This window comes from Pipistrellus kuhlii, unplaced genomic scaffold (genome assembly GCF_014108245.1).
Source record: "Pipistrellus kuhlii isolate mPipKuh1 unplaced genomic scaffold, mPipKuh1.p scaffold_m20_p_95, whole genome shotgun sequence".
Taxonomy (NCBI): domain Eukaryota; kingdom Metazoa; phylum Chordata; class Mammalia; order Chiroptera; family Vespertilionidae; genus Pipistrellus; species Pipistrellus kuhlii.
In genome coordinates this window covers 761,248-773,920 of record NW_023425601.1, presented here as the reverse complement: position 1 = coordinate 773,920, position 12,673 = coordinate 761,248, and the positions used below count along the sequence as shown (strand labels likewise).

General features: G+C 48.4%; 1 protein-coding gene across 2 annotated transcripts in view; it reads right to left on the bottom strand.

The window, feature by feature from the left end:
• Positions 1 to 11,873, bottom strand: part of GNL3L (G protein nucleolar 3 like) — a 35,716-nt gene extending 23,843 nt beyond the window's left edge. Inside the window, exons 1-2 of one of the 2 annotated variants that reach the window (XM_036428902.2) lie at positions 11,770 to 11,873; positions 8,258 to 8,319 (exon numbers count right to left, since the gene is read on the bottom strand). In XM_036428902.2, coding sequence (XP_036284795.1) covers positions 8,258 to 8,276 — 19 coding nt within the window. In that variant the 5' untranslated portion in view covers positions 8,277 to 8,319; positions 11,770 to 11,873. The remainder of the gene's footprint in view (positions 1 to 8,257; positions 8,320 to 11,769) is intronic. The other variant, XM_045578301.1, reaches the window with a different exon arrangement.
• Between the last annotated feature and the right edge of the window lie 800 nt (positions 11,874 to 12,673).

Below are 12,673 nucleotides of genomic sequence, written 5' to 3'. Positions count from 1 at the left end.
TATTTTTTTATTTTAGAGAGAGAAAGTAGGGGTGGGGAAAAGGGGATGGAGGGGGGAGAGAGAGAGGGGGAAAGGAGAGGAGGACGAAAGATTGATTTGTTGTTTCTCTTACTTCTGCATTCATTGCTTCTTTTTTCTTATATATTTTATTGACTTTTTACAGAGAGGAAGGGAGAGGGACAGAGAGTCAGAAACATCGATGAGAGAGAAACATCGACCAGCTGCCTCCTGCACACTCCCCATTGGGGATGTGCCCACAACCAAGGTACATGCCCTTGACCAGAATCGAACCTGGGACCTTTCAGTCCGCAGGCCGACGCTCTATCCACTGAGCCAAACCAGTTTCGGCATCATTGCTTGATTCTTGTAAGGCTCCTTGACTGGGGATCAAACTTTGGCATACTGGGACAGCGCTCCCAAGTGAGCTATGTGGATAGGGAACCACCTCCAGTCCCTTTCTGGTAAACCTATCTGAGCAAGTACACCAGCTACAAATTTAATCAGAATAGAGATATCAAGCGGCCCTGGCTGGTGCTCAGTGGGTAGAGCATCAGCCCGAGGACTGAAGAGTCTTGGGTTTGACTCAAGGTCAAGGGCACGTCCCTCGGTCGCAGATTCAACCCCAGGCCCCAGTCAGAGTGCAAGCGGGAGGCAACCAGTTGATGTGTCTCTCACAGATGTTTCTCTCTCTCCCTCTTCTCTCCCCTCCCTTCCACTCTCTAAAAATCAATGGAAAAAATATCCTCTCCTCAGGTGAGGAGTAAAAACACACGCACACACAAAGACCTCACGCTAATGGAAACACATAATGGTGGGCAGTCCCCCCTTAGATGCAAGATATCCGTCAAGCCATTAAATCTCTTTAAAAAATGCTAGCAATGTAGCTAAGAACTATGATACATATTACGAAAGGATTTTTTAAAATCCAGGAAGCATACCATAAGAAAACAGCTCAGAACTAAAATACCAAATTATTACAACAAAATCCAGTAATCAAGCAACAGGGGCTGGAAAAACCAAACCACTAACGCAAGCTAACGGCACACTTTGAAAGAGTCAGATACACAGAGTCATTATTTAACTTTGGCAAAACGATAGAGAATTTTGAGTTTAATTACGTTTGCCATCAATAGAAATGCAACTACCAACATAACTTTAATTACTGGTGGAGGACTTTTTTTTTTTTTTTAGACTTGATCTATTTTTTCCAAGAAGGGAATAAGAAGAACCTAAACAGAAAACATAGAAGACGGTAGAAATTAAGACTGAGCATATTAGTTCTCATAATGAATGGGAATGGGTCGAACTTCCCAGTAACAAAACAAGACAAAAAATAAACAAAAAGCAGACCCCTGCGTCTCCTTTCCTTCCCAAGCCCTCGTGTCGCAATGCAAAGAATGTGAGGTCTGGAATGAGCAGGTCTGGCCATTTTACTCAACAATTTCCATCTGCCTCCCTTCCCTGGAAACAGAGCCTGCACTGGAGACAGGCACACACTGAAAGAAAATACAGCACGTAGAGGGGAAAAACATCTGCTTCGGGAGAGGGGGGAGAGAGCGGGGAAGCAGAGACTGGGGTAGGGGGCAGCCATCACTGCCATGCCCAGGAGTCACCGTTACTCCGTGTGGGGTTCTTTTTTAAGGGCCTGAGAGAGAAAACAGCTCCCATTTTGCTGCCAGCCGCACGTAGTTGCCTATTCTGGCTCCACGGTTGCCTAGCCTCGTGGTCGGCAAGGTGCAGCTCGTGAGCCACATGCGGCTCTTTGGCCCCTTGAGGGTGGCTCTTCCACAAAAGACCACGGCCTGGGCGAGTCTATGTTGAAGAAATGGCGTTAGAAGATGTTTAAGTTTAAAAAATGTGGCTCTCCAAAGAAATTGCAATCGTTGTACTGTTGATATTTGGCTCTGTGGACTAATGAGTTTGCCGACTACTCCTAGCTATACCGTATGACCTTGAAGAATTTTCTCAAATTTCTCTGGGCCTCGCCCTAGCTGGGTTAGCTCAGTGGATAGAGCTTCGGCCTGTGGACTGAAGGGTCCCAGGTTTGATTCCGGCCAAGGGCACATTTCTGAGTTGTGGACTTAATCCCCAGTAGGGGATGTGCTTGAGGCAATGGATCAAAACTCTCTCTCATCAATGATCTCTCTCTCTGTCTCTCTTCCTTCCTCTCTGAAATCAATAAAGAAATATATATTAAAAAATCTGAGCCTCAATGACTCCACTCACCAGCTGTGACATCAATCAATATTCAAAGGCAGAGCTCTCCGTTCACCCATCAGCTCCCATACGCTCACCCTGTTCTATCCCTGGACACCCAGCCTGGCACCAACTCCACCACCATCCTCCCTCTGCCTCTGCTTAAAATCTCCCACAATGCCCTCTGAAGCTCCCACTGGGAGCTCACCCCTAATTCTTCCATCTCTCCTCGGGACAATTCCCAAACCTCTGGCCTCAGGGGCGACACCTTTGAGGACACTGCCTCACCCGGACGCCTCTGGAAAGGCGGCTGTCGTTTTCTCAGGCACTTGAATGAATACCTAGGGGCCAGTAGGTAGAGATGTTCTCTGGACTCATCAGTGCCCAACCAAAACTATTTCTCCCTCTTGTTAAACAATGAAAAATAGCCCAGCTGGCCTGGCTCAGTGGTGGAGCACAGAGCTACGAACCAGATCAATAGTTTCATTGATTTCAGGGAGAGGGAGAGATTAATTAGAAACATCAATGATGGCCCCTAATAGGCTTGGCTCAGTGGAGGGAGGAGCATCAGCCTTCGGACTCAAAGGTACCAGGTTCGATTCCTATCAAGGGCATGTACCTTGGTTGTGGGCACATACCCAGTGGGGAGTGTGCAGGAGGCAGCTCATCGATGTTTCTCTCTCATCGATGTTTTTAACTCTCTATCCTCATCCTTCCTCTCTGTAAAAAATCAATAAAATAAAAAAAAACCCAGGACCCTTCAGTCCACAGGCTAATGCTCTATCCATTGAGCCAAACTGGCTAGGGCCGTGGTTGGCAAACCCATTAGTCAACAGAGCCAAATGTCAACAGTACAACGATTGAAATTTCTTTTGAGAGGCAAATTTTTTAAACTTAAACTTCTCTTTTTAATTTAATAAATCTTTATTGCTCAGATTATTACAATTGTTTCTCCTTTTCCCCCCATAGCTCCCTTCCACCCGGTTCCCACTCCACCCTCTGCCCTTACCTCCCCCCGCCCTCCACTGTCCTCATCCATAGGTGTACAATTTTAGTCCAGTCTCTTCCCGCACCCCCCACGCCCCTTTCCCCCTGATAATTATCAATCCACTCCCTTTCTTTGCCCCTGATTCTATTATATTCACCAGTTTATTCTGTTCCTCAGATTTTTAATTCACTTGATTTTTAGATTCACTTGATAGATACGTATTTGTTGAGCATAATTTTTATCTTTACTTTTTTCTTCTTCCTCTTCTTAAAGAATACCTTTCTAAACTTAAACTTCTAATACCTCTTCTTCAAAATAGACTGGCCCAGACTGTGGTATTTTGTGGAAGAGCTACACTCAAGGGGCCAAAGAGCCGCATGTGGCTCTCGAGCCGCAGTTTGCCGACCATGGGGTTAGGGCAATAAAAATATTTTTTAACAAGAAAAATAAAGAGGGAGGAAAATCCTGCTCTTTAGACTGTTGCTATGCCTGTCACTTTTCCTCATTTATGGAAGCACAGGGCTCAGAGCGTTACTTTCAACCCAACTCCTGCCACCATCAACCTGGGTAACTGGTAATCTCTGGGCCCCTTCCAACACTCCAGAACATTCCTCACTTCCTCAACATTCTCACCTCCAGGAACCTGCACTCCATGTAGCCACCTGCTCACCCCCTATGGTGACATCGATGATCATCATCTCTAACTGCTTGTACTTCAGAAAGCCTCCATTCTGTTCCTTATTCATCAGCCATCCCTTCCTTCCCTGTCAGCTTACATTCAGTCTGTCATTACAATGGATTATACACTTAGTGGCCAGATTATTATGATCTCTGAACGCATAATAATCTGGCCACTCAGTGTATATCCTATATAATAAAGGGCTAATATGCAAATTGTCCCCTCGACCAGTTCGACCAGCAGGCAGGCCAGCCAATCACCCATGTGCCCTCTACCCCCCTGGCCAGGCTGTCCAGACCCCACCCATGCACGAATTCACGCACTGGGGCACACACTCGGAGTGGCCAGATTATTATGATCTCTGAACGCATAGTAATCTGGCCACTCAGTGTGTATCTGTGCCACCATTCGCTGATCGGTGTAAATCTTCTCAGTGATAAAACACACCTTCCTTTTGCTTTTTTAAATATATTTTTATTGATATCAGAAAGGAAAGGGGTGGGGGGGGAGAAACATCAATGATGAGAGAGAATCATTGGTCAGCTGTCTCCTGCACACCCCCCCACTGGGATTGGAGCCTGCAACCCGGCATATGCCTTGACCAGGAATCGAACTGTGACCTCCTGGTTTACAGGTCGATGCTCAACCACTGAGCCAGCCAGGCTGGGTGCACCTTCCTTTTTCTTAACCATTCAAAAACGTCCAACAGAAACAAAACATAAACACAAAAAACGTACAACAGTTGAAACCGTATCTGAACACTTTTTGTAGGGCTCCTCAGTAACGTTCCCAGATTTAATCACTGTGATTACCATTTAAATCCATGGTAGCTCTGGCTATACTACCCAGCATTCCCACACCTACCACTGTAATCGTCCCAGTGACTCATGACACACTTCAGTTGCAATTCACCACTGAAAGCCTTTGTGTTGTGTGCACATGGGAAGTGTTTCTATTCAATATAATGTTCACCGTTTCCCCCACTAATATAAATGTGTATGATTGCTCTTAAACAGGTCAGAGCGTTCCCAAATAAGGTGCGCTTTGAGAGGCCTTCCATCCATCCTTGGCCCTAGCCACTCTAGTTCCCTCACTGTAATAAGAAACCACTTGCCGAAACCCGTTTGGCTCAGTGGACAGAGCGTCAGCCTGCGGACTGAAAGGTCCCAGGTTCGATTCCGGTCAGGGTCATGTACCTTGGTTGTGGGCACATCCCCAGTAAGGAGTGTGCAGGAGGCAGCTGATGGATGTTTCTCTGTCATCGATGTTTCTAGCTCTCTATCTCTCTCCCTTCCTCTCTATAAAAAAATCAATAAAATGTATTTAAAAAGAAAGAAAAAAAACCACTGTATGCCCTAGCCCAGTGGTCAGCAAACTGCAGTTCGCAAGCTGTGGTTTGTCGCTCTGTTGACTAATGAGTTAGTCGACCACTGCCCTAGCAGGTTTTGCTCAGTGGTTAGAATGTTGGCCCGTGGACTGAAGGGTTGAGGATTTGATTCCAGTCAAGAGCACATACCTCAGATGCAGGCTCGGATCCCTGGCCCGTCATGGAGTGTGCAGAAGGCAACCAATGGATGGTCTCTCCCACATTGATGTTTCTCTCTCGTCTCTTCCCCACTCCGCTCTCTCTAAAAATCAACGGAAAAAATATCCTCCAGTGAGGATTAACAACAAAAAGAAACCACTGCCTGGCCGGTGTGGCTCAGTGGTTGAGCGTTGACCCATGAACCAAGAGGCTACCAGTTCCATTACCAGTGAAGGCACATGCCTCGGTTGCAGGCTCGTTCCCCAGTAAGAGGGTATGCAGGCAGCCAACCTTTGCTGTTTCTCTCATCTTTGTTTCTATCTTTCTATCCTTCTCCCTTCTCTCCCTTCCTTTCTCTCTCTCTCTCTCAAAAAAAAAAAAATCAATAAAAAATACTTTTTAAAAAGAAACCACTACATGAGTTTATCATGCATCCTTCAGTTTCTTTATGCAAATGCAAATACACACTGAGTGGCCATATTATTATGATCTCTGGACACATAATAAACTGGCCACTCAGTGTATATTCTTATTTCCCCCTATTTTCTCCCAAAAAGGTAACATACTCTTGTCAGCAACTTGCTTTTCCACTTAAATCCTGGAGATCTTTCCATCTAATAGTTTTTCCTCACACTAGTCTTTCCATACAGTATTCCCATATACTATTTCCGCATTATTTTAAACTGCCAGGGTTCTTTCGTATGCATATACTCCTTAACTAGCTAATTATGATCTTCTTTATCATTACCAATAATTTTATTATAACCTGGTATTTGATGTTCTTAAATATAGTTGATATTGTTCATTTTTCTGGTGTTACTTGAAAAAAATTATTACTTGCTTTTGGTATTAACATACACTTTTTATGATTATATAAAGTAAACATATTGACTTTTTTTTTCATCACGCCCCACACAGGCAGGGCCTCCATTCACAGAATACGGGGCTCCTGGGGTGGTACAATCCTCATCCAGTCTATCCAGTGTGCTATCCACAGGGCCAGACCCTGTGCTAAGTCTCTTACTTATTTTAAACCATTAAATTCTCATAAAAACACTATTAGGGAGATACTGTTTTTTAATCCTCACCTGAGGGTATGTTTTTATTGATTTGAAAGATAAAGGAGGCCAGAGAAAGAGTGAAAAAACATCGATCACTCGCCTCCCATATGCACCCTGATGGGGAATTGAACGTGCAATCTGGGTATGTGCCCTAACCAGAAATCAAATCTGCCACCTTTTGGTGTAGGGGATAACGGTCCAACCAATTGAGCCATGCCGGCCAGAGCTAGGCAGATACTATTATGCTATTAGGTAAGTACTTTTCTTATCCCATTGTGTAAATAAAGAGACTGAAGTTAAGTTTCTTGCCTAAGACCACACAACTAGTAAGTGGAAGAGCTAAGATTCAAACTCAATCTGGCTCCAGAGTCCATTCTCTTAGCCACAGGTACAATATATGGTACCAACTTAAAGGTACAACTTAAAAAAGAAAATGTTAGTGTTCCAGACAGTGTGATACAGTATTTACTACTATTCAACTCAGATCAAGTCACTTAACTTTGCTGAGACTGTTTCTCATCTATAAAATGGGAATGGGAGATAAGGGGAGCCTTACTTCACAAGGAAGTTGAGAGACAACAATGATCCTAATATATAAAAACCCTGGGTCTGTCACATCCATGACGACTGGGGGCCTGACCAATCGGAAGTCCGTCCTGCAGTTGGTGCTGGGTTGCCATGGCGACCAAGTACTGACTGCTATGGCTACTGCTATGCCCCAGCACTGACTGCTGAGGGGGCTGCGAATCAGGCCCAGAGAGAGCCCTAAAGAGAGAAGCAAGGTCTGATCCGTAGCCTTTGTGGCAGCTGTTGATCAGCACTTGCCTCTCTCTCTTCCTCTCTCTTTCTCTCTGGGCCTGGCCAGCAGCTGCACTTCCATTTCTCTCCAAGCCTCCACTGGGGCTGCTGATCAACCCTGTCTTTCTGATCAGGCCCCATTGATAGGCCCAGAGATACTAACTGACATAGAAACCGACCAATCAGAACCAAATTGGCCAGTAGAGGCAGGCACCTCTCCAATGGGGGGTGAGATCAGACCAGCAGGGGAGGGCAGTTGGGAAAGACCAGGTCAGCAAGGGAGAGCAGTTGGGGGCAATTGGGCCAGCAGGGGGGCAGGCAGGTGTTAATCAGGGCGGCAGGGTAGTGGTTAGGGAGTGATCAGGCTGGCTGGAAGGCAGAAGCAGTTAGGAGCAATCAGGCAGGCAGGCAGGCAGGCAGGCAGGCAGGCAGGCGAGCGGTTAGGAGCCGGCAGTCCCGGATTGTGAGAAGGATGTCCAACTGATTATTTAGGCTCGATCCCACGGGGCAGCTTAGGAGACAGGTTCAAATCTGCAGACTTTCTTCCTGTCAGACATCCCCCAAGAGGGTCCCAGATTGGAGAGGTGCAGGCTGGGCTGAGGGACACCCACCCCCACCCCAGTGTACGAAATTTTTGCAAATCAACCAAACAACAGAATGACTGGTCGCTGTGAAATGCACTGACCATCAGGGGGCAGATGCTCAATGCAGGAGCTGTCCCCAGGTGGGAAGCCTGTGGCAGCACTAAGGATGTCCGACCGCCAGCTTAGGCCTGCTCCCTAAGTATCAGTGGGACATCCCCGGAGGGGTTCAGGACTGCAAGAAGGCACTGGCTGGGCTGAGGGAACCCCCCACCAGTGCACAAATCTTATGCACCGGACCTCTAGTGTCATATATAAAAGACATTCAGAGTGATCTGGTACATTATGGGCAATTTCTAAAAGTTGCCATGAAACAGTATGAATATTCACTATCATTTAGAATGGAGAGGGGTGATCCAAGAAACTCACTGTGTCTAAGTTTCATCATGATGAGCAGCTTAGGAGATGGGTTCGAATCCGCAGGCTTTCTGTCAGAATGGAAGCAGAACCAATCTGAAGACAGGAGTGGGGAACCACAATGCCATAAGCCTCCTCTGAGCGCCCCCAAAGGAAAACTAAAACGTTCAAGAACACCAGGAAGCCTTCACAATTCATAAGGAACTGGGAGAAGGGACTGAACTGGAGCTGGGGCCTGGCATGGCTGAGTCCACACAGGGAAGGCAGGCCACTCTCCCCAAAGGAGGCCCGGTCTAAACCTCTCTCTGGGGGCAGTCAATGTCACAATGCATCGGATGGGGTCCTTGGTCCTTCCTTCTCCACCCTGTAGGTAAGGGAGGGGCACTAAGCATCTCTACACCGAGTTGCAAGAACAATCTAGCTAGCCAAAACCGGTTTGGCTCAGCATTGACCTGGGGACTCAAGGGTCCCAGGTTTGATTCCGGTCAAGGGCATGTATCTTGGTTGCGGGCACATCCCCAGTGGGGGGTGTGCAGGAGGCAGCTGGTTGGTGTTTCTCTCTCATTGATGTTTCTAACTCTATCCCTCTCTCTTGCTCTCTGCAAAAAAACAATAAAATATTTTTTTTTAAAAAAAAGAACAATCTAGCTCTACATTAGGTTTTTTTTCAGTACCGTATTTTTCGGACCATAAGACGCACTTTTTTTCCCCCAGAAGTGGGGGGGGAAAGTCCCTGCGTCTTATGGTCCAAATATAGCCTACACATATACTTTTAAAAAAAAGTTTTTTTACTTGCCTGGCTCTGTGTGGTTGCCCGGCTCTAAAATGGTTCTAAATGCTGCTGTTTACTTTACAGGGTTGATTACATGTGTTTATGACTGTGATGTTGGGTTTTAATGCACATAAAATATTTTAGGACACTATTTGCTTCAGAATCTTTTTTTCTTCATTTCCCTTCTCTAAAAACTGGTGCGTCTTATGGTCCGGAGCGTCTTATGGTCCGAAAAATACAGTACTTCCTTTCCCAAGTACAGGGTGTTCTGGGTCTCATCTATCTAAGCATGTTGGGAAAGACAAATTCCAGGAAAAGGGACCCCAGAATAGGGTTTTTTATGTATGTATGCGGACCGAGATCAGTGCACAACCTTGGGGGAGGGGAAAAAACCTGTGCCTGCATGTGTGGTTAGGGTCTGTTTCTTGGTGACTGGGGGGGACAGAATGCTTTCTGTCCCTCGACTCCTGGGTGCAGAGGAACTGGGGAAACTGGTACCGTGGCTGTGTGTATCTCTACTGCCTGGGGGAGGATAGGTCTGATCATCTAAGTTAGGGGTGTCGAACTCAATCAGAGAAGGGGCCAAAATCTAAAATCCAGCCTAAATCGCGGGCCGAATGGTTTACTGAAAAGTCATAAACTGTCATTGTGATGGAAATGCAGCGGAGTGCAATGATGACAGCGCGGTGCGGGCCACATTGCAAGGCCTGGCGGGACGGATTTGGCCCGCGGGCCTTGTGTTTGACACAGGTGATCTAAGTTATACAAAGGGTGGTCCTAGGCCTCTTTCCCGGGGGTGGTCTGTGGGATAGGACTGATATGCCTCTGTTCGCTACAAGGTAACATTAGTGCCACGCTAACAAAGGGGGGGTTTATGCTGCTTTGCATGAGTGGGGTCTACACCTTGCGTGCTGTGGGCTATTCCAGACCCTTCCATGGGAGATGGAATGGGGAAGATCTATTTACCAGTGTACTACCATGTTTCCCCGAAAATAAGACATCCTCCGAAAATAAGACCTAGGGCATGGAAAGATAAGACATCCCCTGAAAATAAGACCTAGCGCAACTTCGGGAGAAAAAATTAATGTAAGACACTGTCTTATTTTTGGGGAAACAAGGTAGCATTGAAGGGAACAGGACATCTGTTTCCCAGCAGGGGGTTGGCAACCCAGCTATAAATTCTGTGCACTGGCCTTTATTCTTGGGGGGCAGAGGGTGTTCCTGTGTTTTAAACTTGGGTGGTCCTGTGTTTTCCCCCTGGATGGAGAGAAATTATGCTCCTCTACCTTGGGTAAGTGGGGAGCCCGTATGCAGGAACTGTGGGTGATCAATCAGTGGTGTCATTGCCTCTCAACACTGCAGTGAAGGGGAGCTCTGCCGAAACCGGTTTGGCTCAGTGGATAGAGCGTCCGCCTGCGGACTGAAAGGTTCCGGGTTCAATTAAGGTCGGGGGCCTGTACCTTGGTTGTGGGCACATCCCCAGTAGGGGTATGCAAGAGACAGCTGATCGATGATTCTCTCTCATTGATGTGTCTAACTCTCTATCCCTCTCTCTTCCTCTCTTTTTTAAAAGGGGGGTAACTCTGTTCCCTTTGAGGCTCTTCTTGCTACATTTGATGATTCTAAATCCTTGGGGGGGGGGGGGGGTTGATCTCTGTCTACCTTAAAAGGAGAACAAATCTAAACCCCTCTAGGCTGGGAGCCCCACAAGAGACAGATCTGACAGCCTTTGTGGGGTAAGGTCTATTACAGTTTGCTGTGGGGCATTTTTGGGGTCCTCACAGATTCAGTAAATCGGCACCTCCTTCAAGAGTGGTCTGAATTTTCCACAGTGGGTACTCACGCTAGCCTAGGTGGAGGAAATCTGCCCAGTTCGGTTCCCCTTAGCCTGAGCCTTGTGCCTTCCATCACTTGGAAAGGGGTGATCTACAATCTCTGCAGGAGTGGGGGCGGGGCTTCCATCAATTAGCTACACCAGACCGAAGCTTGGGGGTCTCTAGGTCTTGACACAACGGGAAGGACTGTTCTCCCACTCGGTATATTAAGTTCCACTTCACTGGTGATCGGGCGGGCGTAGGAGGGATATCAAAGTCCCTGTCCTAAGAGAAGAGGTGCGTGGAGGCGGATCTGTGTGCCTTGGTGCCCATAGAGGCCAGCACCGGTCAGCCCAGGGAGGTCTCTACAGGGGTGATGGCGCCACACCTTGGGGCAGGAGGCAGACACCAGGAGAGTGCGGACTGGAGCCTCACTGTCATGAAGGGAGGAGTCTATGACTCTATACAGTGGTTCTCAACCTTTCTAATGCCGCGACCCTTTAATACAGTTCCTCATGTTGTGGTGACCCCCAACCGTAACATTATTTTTGTTGCTACTTCATAACTGTAATTTTGCTACTGTTTCGAATCGTGATGTAAATATCTGGTTTCCCGATGGTCTTAGGCTCTACAGCAGCGGTTCTCAACCTGTGGGTCGCGACATTAAAAAGGCTTTTAGGGTCTACAGTGTGTACCGGGTCTGCGCTGTCTAAACGGGGTGGGGCCGTGCCCCTCTGCGCCGCAGGAGTGCATTGGGCGCCTGTCCACGTGCACAGCGATCACTGACTTCATCCGGGCCCTTCACCCTGGAAGGCAGCCGGCTCTTTACCTCCCTATTCCTGGGCGGAGGGCACCTCTTGCTTCCCCTCACACATCAACCCTTACCGCGCGGAAGGCTGGGCGCGTGCTCAGCGCGGAAAACAGAGAGTCGTCCCTTACCTCCACTTCCGGCGGGGAGCAGCGAGGAGAGGCTGGAAAGACAACGCAGTTGGCCCAGAGGCTGCGCTCGCGCCGCCGGGTGCCGACTTCCGGTTCCCAGGCTCCCGCCTCCAGCTCCGCCCACCGTGCGCCGCGAGGGGCGGGGCTTCGGATTGACAGCTCGCGCCCGCCCGTCCCTGCCCCGCAGCCGCGGTGGCCCCGCCCCCCGGCGGCCCGGAAGGGAAAGGAAACAGGCCGAGGTGGAGAGGAGGGGGCGCGGGAGGGGATGGCGGGCGGGGTTCGCGGCGGCAACGTGGGAGCCCGGATTTTCCCCGCTGTCCTCAGCCAAGGCGTGTCCCCGAAACGCGAAGGCCCGGCGAGAAGCAGGGCTGCCTCCGACGAGGGTGGGGAGCCGTACCTTTGTCTACAGTGGAAGATGGCGACGAGCAGGGTGTGAGAAAATGGCCGCCTGAGTCACATGTCTTGCCGAGTATTTCCCCACCTGGAGCGGCTTGGTTAGCTGTTTGCAGCAACCTCCCAGGCTTGTAGGGCCCGGACGGATCCGTTGGCAGCCATGGCCAGCTCTGTCTGCAAAAGCTAAGATCCATGGCCAGGCCCGAGACCTAAACAACTGGAAGCCTCTCCCACCCGTTTGCCCTCTTCTTCTCCTTCCCCCCGCTTCCCTCAGACCCAGGAGCCGTGTCTGCAGAATTCATTAATTTATAACTCGAGTGGGGGCAGGTTAGGGTTTCTCCAGAAACTGGAGGCGCTCCTGACCTGGCTGGAGAACGAGGTCTCCCCCTAAAAAAACGTAAATATCACTCTGAAAATGTCTTCTGACCATTGAATTGCGGCCCCTCCTCTTCCTCTAGCATAAACTTGGGGGTATGTTTCTCCACCTCCACCAAATCCAGGCAGAAAATG